This window comes from Alligator mississippiensis, chromosome 12 (genome assembly GCF_030867095.1).
Source record: "Alligator mississippiensis isolate rAllMis1 chromosome 12, rAllMis1, whole genome shotgun sequence".
NCBI lineage: Eukaryota > Metazoa > Chordata > Crocodylia > Alligatoridae > Alligator > Alligator mississippiensis.
In genome coordinates this window covers 50666325-50681401 of record NC_081835.1, presented here as the reverse complement: position 1 = coordinate 50681401, position 15077 = coordinate 50666325, and the positions used below count along the sequence as shown (strand labels likewise).

The following is a 15077-nucleotide window of genomic DNA, read 5'->3' as shown; positions in this document are numbered from 1 at the left end:
GCAAGGATGGGAGTTTAAAAGCTGCCTATCTGGTTTCAGTGGGTAGCAGCAGCTGTAGAGCACAGGAATGCTGAACTCTGCCGAAGTGGAAGCAAGATAGAAGATGTTCACCTCTGCTGCTCTCTGCCCCCTTGGCCTGGTGATAGGTGAACCCAGGGGTGTGGAGAAGGTTTGCCAGCTGGTAGGAAGGACATCTGCCCACTGGAACTGGCCTGAGCCCCATCCACACAGGCTGCTGAACTGAACTGTCACCCCCTGCTACTGGCTTTTGGTCACTGTCTGAGCTGCGCTGGAAGCAGGACCATGGAAGTAAATGACCCCACTGTCCAGTCCTGAGGAAAATGATGGTGAAATGAAGATGCCATGCCCAGGTGCCAGGCAGCCAGGACACAACCACAAGCATGGACTTGGCTGGCAGGGACACTAAGACCTATGCATCATGAGCACGACAAGACCCCCAAGCAAGGACTGAAGCAACACTCACAGCCAGGGCTGGGAGCTGAGGATTAATCCCAAAGAAGCTGTTCCTGCCAAACTTGAGGCCAATACTGTATGAATCTGATGAGCTGATCTCTCAAAGCTGTGACCATGGGAGACACTCCCCGCACCCCAACACCAGCAAGGGAGACAAACAGCCTGGTGTTTTACATTTAGGTTTAATCAGGGGGCAGGGGGATGTTACTGAAGTGCTAGGCCAGGTGGCTCGCACGGCTACAGGTGCACAGAGTTGTGTTGGGGTGGGAAGTAAGGCTGGTGGGTTAGCATATCATTTTCTGTCTTGCAAGAAAACCTGGAGAAGCGTCTTGCTGCTTCCGCCTGGAAGGGAAATGCTGCTTAGTTTTGCCTTGACAACAGTACACAACCCCCCAGCCCTGCACCAGCAGTGCAGTCAGCAATCCTCCCACGGTCCAGCCAGGGCCTAGGGAGATGCTGCATGGTGACACATGGCCTAGCTGCAAGGGCTGGATTAGTCTGTGAGCCTGAGAGTGATAACAACAGAGTCCGGCTGTGTCCAGCCTGCTCCATGAAGAGAGCCCTTTCCATTCATTACAATTAGGGCCTGTCTCTGCTGTGCTCTCAGGGGCCCCTCACAGTCCTTCCTAAGGGGTCAGCCCAGAACCCCATTGTAATTCCAGCCCATGGAGGGGTAAATGAATGCCTTGCAAGTTGTTGCATGAGCTCAATTGTGTCTGTTGAGACAGCCAGGCCATAAGTAGGTGCTGCTCCTGCTAGGATTGGGTCAACAAGTGGCTCTCTGAAGCAGGTGACTCCTATCCTCACATGGAGGTAGGGGACAGAGACAAGTTCTCTGGGCAGAGGACCCAGGGGAAGAGCTGAATACCACTGAGGGAGGAACTCTGGGAGCAGCCCTTGCTGGGACAAAGGTTAACCTAAACATTAAGTGAATTCCTGTGTCAAAAGCAAGGCCCAAGAGAGGGTAAATCAGGACTGGCATAGCAGCAGTGGGAATGGCTTCTGCTTAGAGGCACATTCTGAAGTCCCAGCCGGTGCAGACACCCTTGTGGTGTTGTCTTGCCAGAAACCACAAGCCCTTAAGGAAACGTCCAGCTCACCTAAACAGCAACTTCCATGCATTGATCTGGGGAGAGAAGACAGAGATCAGCTCCTGCGCACCCGCTGCGGAGACCCACTGCTCAGAACCTGCCTTGGCAGAGCCTGCCTAGCACCCCCTCAGCACGGTCCTCAGGACAGGGACTGTGCAGCCAGGTGTGCTGCAGTTCTCAGCCATCCTGGGTAAGCCCTGTGGTTCCAGAGTTGCAGAGAGGATAAGCCCAAAACAAAGTGCTGTCCTTCACTGGGAAGGGAACTAAGGGCAGCATAAACCAATACAGTGGCCACTCTGTTGGCAAGGAGCTGCCGTGATACTACAGTGGGACACAAGCAGCTAATGTCCATTTAAAGCCATGTGGGAGAAGCCTCTTCTGTGGCCATTAAAAGGGTGCATGTATTTTGGTCACAATCAACCTGAGATTCCAGCTTAGCCTTTCATTGAAAGAGTAGGAGGTTGGACAGGACTTAGAGGCACCAACTGAGCTGTGGGGAGGGAGAGGAACCCAAGCCTGGACAGCGTGGGTGGCACAGGTTGTGGATTGAGACTGAAGGGCATCAGCAATGCTGGTAGGGGTAGGAATGGCTAGTAGAGGGCTTTTTGGTCAAACTTGAGGAAAATCAGCAGAGAAGAGGGTTGCAAGCTGGGATTGAAGGGTGTAGGATGGGCTGGGGGTGATCCGGGATATACTGGTGTGGAGGATCTGGATGGAGGAGCACTGATGAGTCCAGGGTTGGAATAGCAAGAGGGCTTCAGTGCTTTGATAGTGCTATTGGATGCTAGCCCCTTATTTGCACTAGCCCAACAGGCTTGGATGGCCTGTTCTCCTTTTAAGAGCCAATTTTATGGATAAACAGGGAAATCAGCCAGGGAAGAGTTGCAGAAGCACTGAGCTTCCTCAGATCCTGTTAAAGGCAATGGGAAGTGCAAGTATTCAGCACCTTGAGAATTAGGCCATGTCCAGATGCTTGTACTTGGCCAAAATGATGCAGCTATCAATTTAAGTGTCTGTATAAGCAGGCGCCAGCCTCCTTGCGCTCGGGTCTGGGAATGGAAGGCAGAGCTTGTGCAGCGCACACAGGCTGAGTGCACCGAGGTTTGACTCCCGCGCTGGGCATGACATTTACTCCATTCTCCTCTGTGTTCTTGTTACAGGCGACTTTTTCTTACCAGATTTTGGCAGGATGAGAATGGCGTCCTCTGGCAGCCCCTGCCCCTTGGAGAACTGGGTGAACTTCTCCAGCCGTTCAGGACTCAGCTCCTTAGTTCTGCCTGATGCAAGGAAGCAAAACACTCCAGAGTGAGCATGAGCCCTTCATCTCAGGAGGAAGGGAAATAGGTCACACCATGGTCTAGTACAGTCCACCCAGCTGCACTGGTGACCTCAGCATGCACTTGGGTGGCTGTACTTGGTGTGCTGGGGACAGGCTGCTGTGTTAGTTGCTATGGGAACTAGAGAGAAGTAGAGGGTCTCCCGGTGTCCAGCATCCTCCTGAGCAAAATCCGTTGTCTAGTCATCTTTGTGTGGGACCCCAGGGCTGGCATCCAGCCTTTTGGCTCTGTGGATTGCTTCCCAGAGCATTGGGGCTAGAGCTGAACATGCTCTCTGCGGCAGATCCTGCCTCAAGGCCCGGAGGGGGGCCCAGGGCACCAGCTGATAGAGACACCCAAGAGGCAGGACCAAGGCAGCAAGACTTGCTCTCCTGGCCCAGACATACCGTAGAGCAGCACCATGGTGAAGGTGTTGGTGTCCTTGACTTTCTTGGTGTACACCAGAGCATACTCATCATAGTTGGTCTCCACCACGCGGATGTCGTGCTGGCTGCCCCAGCCTGAAGGGGCACAGACAAGGAGAACAGAGCTGAGACAAGCACAGATCACATGCACCCACTGCCTCCCTTTACAGTTGCAGTCAGAGGCACCTTCCCCAGCTTGTTTTATGGCTGCCCGGGCAAGGGTTAATTTACAGCTTGCAGGGGGTTAACTGCCAGCTGTGATCTCTTCCCTGGGGCAGCAGGAGTCACAGACGGGGCTTGGGGGTTGTGGGGCCAGAGGGATCAAAAGACATACATGAAAGCAGCCAGCTGGAGTCCAGGCAGGGAAAAGTCCATGGACAGCACTCAAAACCTAGCTCTCTCTGTTGCACTTGATATTAATGGTCAGAACTCTCTGATCCTTTGTTATGAGGGAGTGGGGAGCCCAGCCTTACTTCCCACCACCCCGGTCCATTCACTGCGGGTATCACCATGGGCTCTTGCTGGCAAGAGAACAGCCTAAGGCAGCACTTCTCAAATTTTTCCTCACCCTGACCCCATTTATGACCCCATTTCCTCAGCATGGCCCCTCACTCCCAACCTGCAGCACCCCCCCAGGTGCCCCAAGGCCAGGGCCTGCAGCCCCCTGCCTCCCCCAGCAATGCTCAAGCCCCAGCTGCTGCCCACAGGACATGGCAGCTGCTGCAGCCAGAGCAGCACAGCTGAAGTGGAGTCTGTCCAGGGTAGGATGTGGAATGCTTGCTCTGGGCTTAGGGCTCCCCACCATACCGCCTCCCCCTGGGAGCTCCATGGGCCAGCAGGCAGGACCCAGCACAGACAGGAGCATCACACTGCCATGGCCATCAAGCTGAGGCACCCCCTGCCACCTAGCAGTGGGGGCACAACTCTTTGCCACTGCCGTGCCTCACCTTGGTGACCATGGAGTCACCCACTGGGCCATGGAGGCAGCTCCTATCTGGAGCTGGTCCGCCCTGACTGCAACCCCACACCCCATGCCCCGCTGTGGGTGCAAAGGCACATGCTTCCCTGCCACATCACCTTTGCCTCTCCACCCCAATGCATTGCCTGTGCCCCCTCCTCCTACCCCTATAGATTTACCTGGAGGGAGCTGCAGGAGCTGCTCTCCGTAGCTGCTTGGCTGCCATATGCATGTGTGCACGCACATGCATGTGGCACCCCCTTCCTCTGATTGCCCTCACCCGCTCCCCCCAGCCTCAAGCAGCCCCTTTCAGGCTGGAACTCTGCCAGTGTTACCCCACATTTTCCCACATTTTTCTCTGGTAAAGGAGGAAATCCACTTTTTTCCACAGTGAACAGAAAACCCGGATTCCTGTTTATTGTGACCCAGCCTACTGATGTTGTAACCCTATTTGGGATTGTGACCCACAGTTTGGGAACCGCTGGCCTAAAGCCTATGCCTGGAATATCTGCAGAAGAGAAGGGTCACATTGTTGACTACTGTGAACTGACATGGATGGTGGTGGTGCAGGGCCCAGGAGCACCCTTGGAAGAACTGCTATGTGGCTGAAGCAGAGAGTACCCAATTTTCTCCATCTGGAGATCTGGGTCACTGACTTCAGCAGAATGCAGCCAATTCACCACCTGGGGACCTGGCACAGGCAGATGTAAAGTGCTATGGGGAGTTGTAAAATGCACATCAGGTTCCAAGCCCTGGGCAGGATCCATCAGACCTGTGGGCACAGCTCCATGACTGTGACTTAGCTCTTGCTGAGTGTAACAGGCAGCTGGATGCTAGCCGCACTCTGGGTCGCAGGGCTCCCAGCACCAAGCCCACTTGGCTCATCCATCTCAGTCCCCACCAGCAAGTTCAGCCACATGCAATCTCATTCATTTTCCTTAGCAGCCACTGCCTGTTCATATCCCTTCCACTGCTGCTGCTGGGCAGAGGTCAGATAATGGAGGGGAAGAAAGCAGGGGAGGTCTCTCCTCCCTCAAGGGAAGAAGAAATGAGAAGCTGGAGAAATGGGAGAAAAAGAGGAGTAGGAAAAGCAGAGAGTGAGAAGAATACTACTGAGGCTTTGGGTTTATCCAGTGCTCTCCATGTTTCCCATAGCACCTCCCCAAGGCAGAGAGAAGGGAAAGCCAAAGGACCAGAGAATTGCAAGGCTGTCAGAGACCTTAGGAGATCAGCTAGTTCATCCCCCTGCACTGCAACCCTTACAAAGAGAGGCCTGGGGAAAGACAGAGGGAAAGCAGAAGGGGAAGGGGGGGAAAGCAAGAAGGAAGAAGTAGGGGCTTCCAGCTACACTCCTTCTCCTGCTCCCAAGGTGAGATGGAGAACCCAGCAAGGAACCTCACTATGTGCACATCCTTCCTACATTCCTGAGAGGCTGGTTTAATTCATCCTACAACTCAGTTAGGGATGAACATGCTCAGTCTCTCTCAAGATCAGGCCCTAAAGCTCTATGCTACTATCCTTGGCTTATGTTTTATTCTTGGGAATTGCACAAATCCCTGTTTGCCAGCTCTGGGCTCTGCGCTGTGGATCAAGGGTGGCATGGGTCACACTTTGCTGCTTCGCTGCACCAACACTGATCTCAGTTGTGCCCTTGTTTGTGTTTCTGGCTACAAGAGAAGGTAATATTTAGCTCCAAATACATAATTAGGGCCCTACTCCTTGCTGTGCTCGGCCAGTCTGAGCTCTCCCATCAATCTTTCACAGCCTGGGGGGTTCTGATGGGATGAGCTAGGGGCGGCTGCTTAGTGACTGAGCTGGTGATTTTGTAGGGTCTTACTTGCTTGAACAGGCAGGGATCCTGCCATCTGGCTGAGACTGATGCCCTCTGCCAAGAGCCTTGGCATTGCCCTCTCCCATTGTACTTCAGCATCACATAATGGCAATTGGACACGTATTCCTGGAGCACTTGCCCAGGCTAAGGGTTCAGTTCCCAGCCCTGTAATCTGTTTGCTCTGACTATTAAGTACCAGACCTGCCAAGTCCGCAGGATATACAAACTTCCTGGGACTCTGCTGGCAGGAAGGTGCCTCAAACATGAAGAACAGGGGTTTATCTGATGGCTTCCAGCCATCCTGCCCAACAAAGGACCATGCTGTTCTGCACCCAGACCACAACCTCACTCAGGGTACGGCCAATGCATGTTTACTCACGCTGGCTGGTGTAGCTGAATCGGCCAGGCTGATCTGTCTTGATGTAAAGGCTGTTCCTCTTCTCGCACCTATCAGACCTGCAGGGGCACAACAGGAAACAAAGAACAAGAGCCGGCAGCTCTGCCAGGGCTCCACGTGCCACCAGTGCCTCAGGCTTCAGGTGACAGCCAAGGCTGCCCCATTCCTGGGTTCTGCTCCTGTTTGTGACCCTTGAGCTTGGGTTGGGGAACTCCTCTGACTCCTACATTGTCACCACTGAACTCCACCAGCACAAGGGAGAGCAGAGTCAAGCCCTCAGTGTCCTTAAAGGCAGCACCTCCTGGGCTGAGGAGAGATCCCAGTGGCATTCTCCTACCCCAGCAGCCCTCATACTCAAGCCTCCAGCTTCCCCAAGCTTCCACAGAACTAGATGAAGTCAGGATTGGGCCCCAAGTGACCTTGGTGGGCTCCCCACATACATTGTAGGGAAAGTTGAGGTCCCCCAAGATCCTTCTGCCTGACTTATTCCCATCCCAAGGGGACCAAATCTAGAGGCATCTAGTCTGCATCACTGTACTAAACCCACTCTAAGTCTTCCAGACACTGAGCCTGCTTGACCAGGGGGCCCACCCTTGGTCTTGCTTTGGGTGTCATAACAGATGCAGAAGAGGAGCATAAGAAAGGGCACCCCTGGCCCCACTGGGCCCCTTTGGGGGAGAAGGGCACTGGGTTGTCCCGTCCCTGGCACTGACAGCAGCACTCCCTGATGGCACCTGCCTTACTTGGGGTAGGTGCTGGTGACATCCAGGTTGCCTTCTGGGGTGGACTCAATGACAGTGGTGCACATCTTCATCAAAGCCTTCTTGTCCTGGAACCACTTGGCGTTGGAGGCCAGACCAATGCTGTACCATTTCCCTGTAAACTGCACACGGCATCCTCTCACCACAGCAATAGTGGCACTGCCAGTACAGGTAAAACACTGGGCCTTCCACCCCAGCGTCCCAACCTCTAACAGGGGCCACAACCAGCTACCTCAGAAGATGGGGCAGGAAATTAAACCATTATGGAATAACCAACTCTTTCTTTTCTCCCTCTCAGCTGGGACTCGTGTATGCACAGCAGTGGGAGGTTCTTGGTGCTCTCTTCAGCACTACAAATACTTGGGTTCAATTAAATCATGGGGTGGTGAGTTCCACTAGCTAATTATATAATCTAAAAAGTTTCCTTTAATCACTCTATATGGTGTATTCCCTTTTTGTTTCCGTGGATGCCCCTAGCCCTATGCATAGGAGAGAAGGATCTGGCTTGTATGGGTCTTCCTATTCAGTATCAGCTGCCAGCACCACCTGTGACAGTCTGCCCTACCAGGTTTAGGGATATTGCTGCTGGTATGATTTTGCTACTGGTACAATAAAGGAAGGGGATGCTGCTCAGGGAAGCCAGGCACAGAGGGGAAAGACAATATGCACCTCCCTTCAGCCACTACTATGGCCACAGGCCCTGACTGAAGTCACAGCCCCAACCCATATTCAGCCCGGAATCTGAACCCAAATCCAGATGTTCCAGCTGCCCTACAATGGTCTGATGATACCCCGAGTCCCCCCCCCCCCCACCATTATGCTCTGAATAATGGTGCTGGGGAGAATTCAGCATCCACACCCAGTGTGGGACTTCGATTCCCAGCTGGCCCACCCCACCATCCAAAACAGGCTGAACCAATCCTGCCTCTCTCCACTGCCCTGCCTTCAGCAGCTTCTGGAATCAGGCCCAGCTCCAACCCCATCTCTACAGGTAGAAGGAAGGGATCTCATCCAACATCCCCACAGCAGGCTGGAGTGCAGGATTGTCCGGGGGCCACGTTACCTTCTCCGGCTGGAAGTCAGGCTGCACGGGGACATCCTCCTGTGCACACAGCGAACCGATCAGGGCCAGCCCCAGGATACTGAGCAGTGCTGCCTGCATGCTTCTGACTCTTCTTCCCTTCACCTCTGTGATCCCGTGGAGCCGAGCTCACTGGAGTGCTGTGCACAGACAGAGAGGCAGACTGTGCATGTGAGTGCAAGGGACACAGCCAAGCCCCCTATTTATTAGCCGGCAGGCAGCGCAATATCCCAGAGGAGGACAGTACTAGCAAATACCAGCCCCATCTCTCCCCTGCTGAGCTAGGTTATGCAAGAGACAAAGAGCATGAGTGAGCTGGGACATCCAAAGGGCAGGCTGGGGGCTGGGCCAGGCAGGGGAACCCACAAACCATTCCCTGCTGTTGATTTTAGCCATCTGCTTCCAAATGCCAGAATTCGTGCAGCACAAAGAGTGGATTGCAGCCAGTTCTGCAGCTGTCCCTGCCTCCATGGAAAGGCAAACTGGACTTGGCCAGCAGAGTAGAACAAAGACAAGTAAAACAACCATATGAGCAAGAACAGCACCACCAAACCTTTCCCTAGGGTGGAGTGGGGTGAAGGAATCAGATTGCTCCTGCCTGACTCAGGAGGAGGGTTTGCCGTACTTCTCCATGTGCACAGAGCAACCCATTGACTCCCCACTTCTTTTTTATAGTAGAATCAGGGAAACAACAAAAGCAAGACAGGACAGAGGGAAAGGCTCCAGGAAGGAGAGTACAGGGTGTGCATCTTGCCCTACTGGGCTACATGTGCTATGCTTTTATACCAGGGAGCTGTTTAAAGAGCATTTGATTCAACTTTGTCAGGTTTATTTGAACAAGCATGAGCATCTTCCCTGTGCACCAACGTCTTACTGTTCGTAATCATTCAAATGCTTTCTTGGGCATTTGATTAGAGCGAACTGACTTTTTGCTGCAATTCCACTGGGCCCTGTCCCTTGACCACTCACTTCTATCCTCCATTGTCCTTCAAAGATAACTTTCTGTTTGCCAAAATCACTTCTCCATTTCCATGATGTTGGCAGATGCTCCCACAATCAAACAGGCCCCTGGATACTTAAAGATGCAGAAAGAAATTTCTACCAGTCCCAGAGTTACATACAACCCAGAGCTCACCTAAGAAAGCCAGGCATGGCCACAAGGAAACAGAACCGCTCTAGTCTAGGCCCCTGCCGATGGGTTCTGCTGCTAAGGGCTCACTGCGATGGTGTCCCCATATATAGTTCATACCCAGCACACCCAGAAAGAAATGGCCTGATGGGTTTGCCCATCTGGGAAAGCTTATCAACCTATGCTTGTCCTCTTAAGTCATGAGGAATGCTCAGAAGTGTAGAAGGTGCCCTACTGCATTGGTGCCTTACTAAATCAGATCCCAGGAGTTCCCAGCCTTACAAAACACAGCCCCAAATGAGCAATGTTTGAAATTGCCCCTCAAAACAAGTGTCTGAGCTACAGAAGATCCTCTTTGTGACCCAGAAGAGTGAGCCCAGGGCTGAAGCTGATGCAATGCACAGCAGTCATGTCAAAAGTGGCTTGTCTAAGCTTGCCCCCAGTAGCATTTGCACAGTTCACAGTCACTGAAGCTCTGTCTGATGCACAGGCAAGACAGGTTTGCTCTGAGCTGTTCTATTTTAATCCCAATGGCACCTAAAGCTGCTTGTATTCGCTATGCCAGAGCCCCATCTAGACACATCAGCAGAGAGGACAAAAAGAGAGTCCAACCCTGCATCTAGAACTAACGGGAACTGATATCTACAGACTGCCAGTGGCTCTCACAGCAAGCAGGAAGCTTTGCTTTCTGCATGTGCTTCTAAGAGACATGACATGGCAGGTGCAGCTCTGATCCTGGCTCCATTCTAGCTGTGAGTTGCAAGAAGGATGCACCAGCCCTGTGATGCAAATACACATGAGAAACAACCAGCAGAGCATGCCTTTCCATTATGGCTAGTCACAGATCTAAAGCACAGGTGATGCACCCCAGAACAAGGCCAGCCTAGCGACACCCTGTCCACCTCCTCACTCCCCTTCATGCTTGCGCAAGCCTCCAATACTGCAATGAATTTCCACCCACACTGGCTGACCAGTTGCTCATTTCTATAGAATCCTTCCCCCTTTTGTGGATTGCAGTGATGCTGCTGGGCTCCATCAGTTCATTCTAAGGGTCCGTTCTGTGCCTTACACATTCTTACAACAGCGGCTGTTTCTCTGAAGCTCCAATTCCTGGAATCCTGGGAGTACATGAGAATTTCTTCTTGCATTTTTTTTTAAAAGACGGCTTCTGGTCTTCGTGGCTGTGAAGTAAAAATGGAAAATGCTATTCCTAATGCTCAAAAACTCATGATGAATGAGCAGAAGTCTATGTCAACTGCTTTAAAAAATCCTGGGATTTTTAAGCCAATCCCATTATTTTGGGGGGCCTGGCTCAGGAGTCATCAACCTCTCTCTAAAACAATGTCTCCTGTGTAGGAAGAATTAAGACAATAGCCTCCCCAGCTCTAGCCTCCTATCCAGTGACCTCCAAGAGAGCAGCTGCTTCAATAGAAACCCTTCTGCTAGTTAAAATATTTCAGTGAAGCCAGCTGTCAATTGTCTCCTGAGGAGATTAAATAAACCCAAGGTTCCTGTGTCTTCTCAGCCATAAACTTCTTTGTTCCATTTATCTCGTTGGCTGCCTTGCTTCATACATACTGATCTTAGGAGCTCTCACCTGATCTGGGGCTTTCAGAGACTTCAGCCTCGAAACATTTATGCAATTGTATCTGTGGAAACAAATGCATTAACTCAAGCAGTGAATTCTCAGCCTGTGGTACTGCAGTTCTAGGGGGCACAGAAGGTCTTGCCAGAGGATCCACAAACCTATATTCATCCCAGGAGAATCTGCTGTCACTTGGCAGAAGGACCTTCACTGCCACTGAAGGTTTCTGCCCCAGCACCCCTGTGCAACGAGACACGTTTGCTTTCACAGCTCAGTCCCCCTCCGTCTTCTGTGGAAGTTCCCATTAACCAGCTGCATCTCTGAGCTGTCCTAACTTGAGCTTATCTTATCTGGGAGGTTTTGAAACCCCATGTAAAACCTTGTGATAGGGCAGTAAAGGCCTTTGCTCCTGCCACCCTTCCCCCAGCTGGGTTTGTTGAGGTTTTGACAGCACCAGTGGGAGAAGCCCTGCGTGCTTTGAGATGAGATCTACAGAGCAATGCTATGTCCTGGCTGGGCTCCCTACCTCTTGTCATGATCCCAGCTCCACCCAAAGGCCAGCCTCTCCCTCCAAGAGCTACATCCCTGCCAATGGGTCTTTATGTAAGGACCCTGTTTTCATAACAGCTGTTTTTGTCTCTCCATATCCCCCCTGCCCTGCCTCCCCAAACACATTCCCTGCATCCAGCTGGGACCAGTTTCTTACAGACTATGCCTGTGGGGGAGATGAAGTCAGCACAGAGGCTTTGTCTTTTATTAAAACAAAACAAGAGCCAAGAAGGGCAGGGATGAGCATTACAAGAGCTCTGGGCATCAGGGGGAGCAGGATGGGGCAGAGGTCATGGCCTTCCTCAGCCCAGAGACTCACTGGACATTCAGGCTTATCCTTGCCAGGGGTCCTGGGGGTCACTACCAGCCCCCCTCTATTTTATGGGCTTCTGTCACCATGGTGTCTAGCAACTTAGAGATGTTCCTCCATTCGCCCTCGTGGAACTCAGACCGTCTTTCCCTTGTCACTTCAGCTAAGGGAGATTTCCTGTGGCACTTAGCCATGTCAGGCTTATGACACACCGCTGAACTGTTCTGAAGGTCATACAACAGAGAGCAAAAGTGCAGACAGAAACAAGGCAGTTCAAGTCCATTCTTTTCTTCAAGGTTAGATCTGGGAGCCTCTCTGAAGCTGTTAGCTCCCAGCCATGGTGCTTGCTGACAAGCTGGATGTTGGGGGAGAGTGTTAGGGCAAAGGCCTTTCACTTGTACAGGCTGGAGCTCCTCAGTGCTCTCCTCTTAGTCCTCCCTCCTGTCCCCTTATCCATTCACCACCATTGTTAATCTGTCTTCTAGCAAGACTCAGGACTGTGTAACAGGAGAGACCACAGGGCAGGCTTGAGAAGCAGCAACATGTCTACATGGGGTGGGGGCAGGCCTGGGATGTCAGGGAGGGCAGAGGTGCATTGGTGGGGTTTGCAGGAGGTGCTCGTGAAGCCCCTAGGACTGAAATAATCCAGGGTGGCAAACTAGGACTGAGGAATGCTAACAGCATTGTGGGGAGATGAGGGGCAAAAGTGTAATTAGGATGGGTGAGCTGGACATCAGCCCAGGGTACCACCTTAGAAAGGGCACCAAAATGTCAGCTCCCCTAGGCCTGCCCTGCTGCCAGAGCAGCAGCCAATATTCAGGGAGTTCATACCATGGCAATAGCAGCCCCAGGGGGCCAAAATTCCTAGTTACACCTATGCCAGGGGGTCTAGAGCTGGAATAGCAAGATGACTCTGGGACAGGGTTGAGGGACATTGGCAGAGCCTAAGGCAGTGGAGATTCTAAGCCTGGAGCATCATCACAGTTACACGTGGACAGCCCAGGGCTGGGGTAGCAGGCTGAGTAACAATGACTTCAATGTACAGACTGGGTTATCTTCATATCAGTGTCAGCCCAGAAGCCAGCACAACCCCTGAAGCAGTGATGATTAGTTACCTGGGGCTACTGAGCCAGAAGAGGGAGCAAGAAACCCTATGTTTTCATGGGTCCTATGAAAGCAGAAAGGATTGCCTTGTCATTTCAAAAAATGTCACAGCTATGGTAACACACACACACACACGCGCGCGCGCGCGCCTTCTCCCCTTGCATAAATAAGTGGACATCCTTTAAAGCCAAAGGAAGCTGCGCCAGCTTACATGAAGACAGAACTTTCCTCAACATCCTCTTCAGCCAACCGCGTCAGAGCTGGATCACCGCAGGGACCCTGTTTCACAAGAAACAAGCTGACCTTGGAGTGGTGGGTCCAAATAAAGAGATTGATGTGTACTTCTATACTGCAGCTAGCCAGGCAGGAGCTTGATGCATATGTTTTTGTTTTGTTTTTCTTTTGTTTTGTTTTTATGGAAAAATTTTCATGTCCCATGTCAAAACAGCCAAATCAATTCCAAATCCATGTGAACCATTCAAGAACCATATGTGGCCCTGCTACCGGGAAGCATCCTCCACCCCCGCCTGGGGCTTCAGATACTTCTATATCCTTTGGTGGGCATCCAGAGGCTTGGGGTATGGATGCCCCTGAATTTCCCTTGCCCTCAGCCATATGGCTGCAGGAGCAAGCTAGGGAGAAGTCTCCCATTTCCATAAAGTTGGCTTGTAGCTGAGATCCTCCCACTGGAAGTCAAAGTGGGAGGCTAACTATGAGGGTCTCATAGGGACTCCTGTCCGGAAGCAGAAAAAAGTGCAACCCTTCACTACACAGTGCTATTTTAATTGCATTACCTCGGTCAGGGTACTGCCCCCTGCCACATTCGTGGTTTTCCCCTGCCAGTAGGAAAAGCACCTTGGTGGGCATGGTATTTCCCATGCGTGTGTACTGGAATCACTCCACCCCTCACCAAGATGCAGCCACCTCACATGACACAGCCATGTGATACATCTTGAGGCTGTAAAGTGCAGGGAGCTGCAACAAATATATGCAGCATCTGGCAAGGGTCCTACCAGCATCTGGTCCAGGATGGTACCACCCCCTTTCTCGGCCACTGGCTGTGAGAAGGTACAAGAGCCCTTGGCCTGCATATGCCTCCAACCTAGTGCTGTGATGGTAACCAACTGGAGGCTGATCCCAGACATTTCCCCTGCCAGGGCAGGAACACAGGGATGCCCAGGAGAGATGGCTTGATCCCAGCTGGACACCATTGCCCTGCACGTGGGCAGCAGGAACAATGGAGGGTTTGATCTGGAAGAGAATGCGGTGGAAGGATCACGCGGTGCTGCCTTACATAAGCTCCCTTGATAAACAACATGTGTTAACATTTTCAGCAAGGATTGCAAAACCCCCATGATGTGGGGAGAGCCGTGACCCTGTGCTGTTTCCTGGGGGGAGCCAGGTGGGGAGGGCTCGCTCTGCAAACCACAGCCTCACCCCTCGCACGGGGTCCTGGATATTAGCAGCTTTCAACCCTTCTGCCCGCTCAGCAAAACCTCCCTGGCCTGCGGCAGGGCCCCTCTCCCTCCTGAATGTTCCAGCCCTGGGGACGGAGAGCATTCACTGCACTCGTCCGCATGGAAACATCACAACCCAGACTGCACAGGCTAAGTCACAGCTTGCCAGAGCCCTGCTCTGGTCACATACACCTCTTGTTACCTAAGCAGAAAGGACTTGGACATCTTTTACCTGTGTTCCCCAGAGGGCCTGTGACTTTGGACTTTGGTAGGGTCTAGGCCCCTGCCTATATCCACATTGAAATCCCTCTTACACTGCTGCTGGTGCTGCCAGGGTGAATTATACGCTGGTGTATGTACGTTTGCTATTGCTATTCACTGTCGCTGCTCATTAGATGGTGCTGTCAGGATCCTGTGACCTGGTGAAAGGCCCTAACGGTTTCTGTTCTCCTCAGTGCTTCCTCCTAGGATCCTGCAGGAGCAGGTACAGTATTGGGCTGGCCGTCACAAGAATATTCTGACTAGATAGATCTGGCATTAACACTTCTGTAGAATCACTGGGCGTTTATACACATGCTCTGGGAGGCATGGGGGGGGGGGGGATGCTTT

At 52.3% G+C, this 15077-nt stretch overlaps 1 protein-coding gene and 2 long non-coding RNA genes across 3 annotated transcripts; 1 reads left to right on the top strand and 2 right to left on the bottom strand.

The window, feature by feature from the left end:
• Positions 1 to 640: 640 nt before the first annotated feature.
• LOC102565053 (lipocalin) lies at positions 641 to 8579 on the bottom strand. The gene is made up of 7 exons (XM_006267562.4): positions 8317 to 8579; positions 7236 to 7375; positions 6475 to 6551; positions 3289 to 3402; positions 2741 to 2842; positions 1575 to 1600; positions 641 to 816 (listed from the first exon to the last, which is right to left on the bottom strand). The coding sequence occupies exons 1-6, from the start codon at positions 8413 to 8415 to the stop codon at positions 1575 to 1577; spliced, it is 558 nt and encodes a 185-aa protein (XP_006267624.1). The 5' UTR covers positions 8416 to 8579; the 3' UTR covers positions 641 to 816.
• LOC132244468 (uncharacterized) lies at positions 2792 to 5501 on the top strand. Its single transcript, XR_009455888.1, has 2 exons — positions 2792 to 2870; positions 4656 to 5501. It is a non-coding gene; the product is annotated as an uncharacterized LOC132244468 (long non-coding RNA).
• A 126-nt stretch (positions 8580 to 8705) lies between the features above and the next one.
• On the bottom strand, positions 8706 to 11636 carry LOC106738299 (uncharacterized). Its single transcript, XR_002094622.2, has 3 exons — positions 11575 to 11636; positions 11061 to 11112; positions 8706 to 10644 (listed from the first exon to the last, which is right to left on the bottom strand). It is a non-coding gene; the product is annotated as an uncharacterized LOC106738299 (long non-coding RNA).
• Positions 11637 to 15077: the final 3441 nt, after the last annotated feature.

What these genes read in the sequence shown, in the direction of transcription:
- LOC102565053 (XM_006267562.4), bottom strand. Translation starts at nt 8,415, where the DNA reads ATGCAGGCAGCACTGCTCAGTATCCTGGGGCTGGCCCTGATCGGTTCG. An exon ending in GTCACCAGCACCTACCCCAA is followed by an intron (nt 6,552 to 7,235) that starts GTAAGGCAGGTG and finishes GTGCCCCTGCAG; the next exon opens with GTCTGATAGGTGCGAGAAGA. An exon ending in CACCATGGTGCTGCTCTACG is followed by an intron (nt 2,843 to 3,288) that starts GTATGTCTGGGC and finishes TCCTTGCATCAG; the next exon opens with GCAGAACTAAGGAGCTGAGT.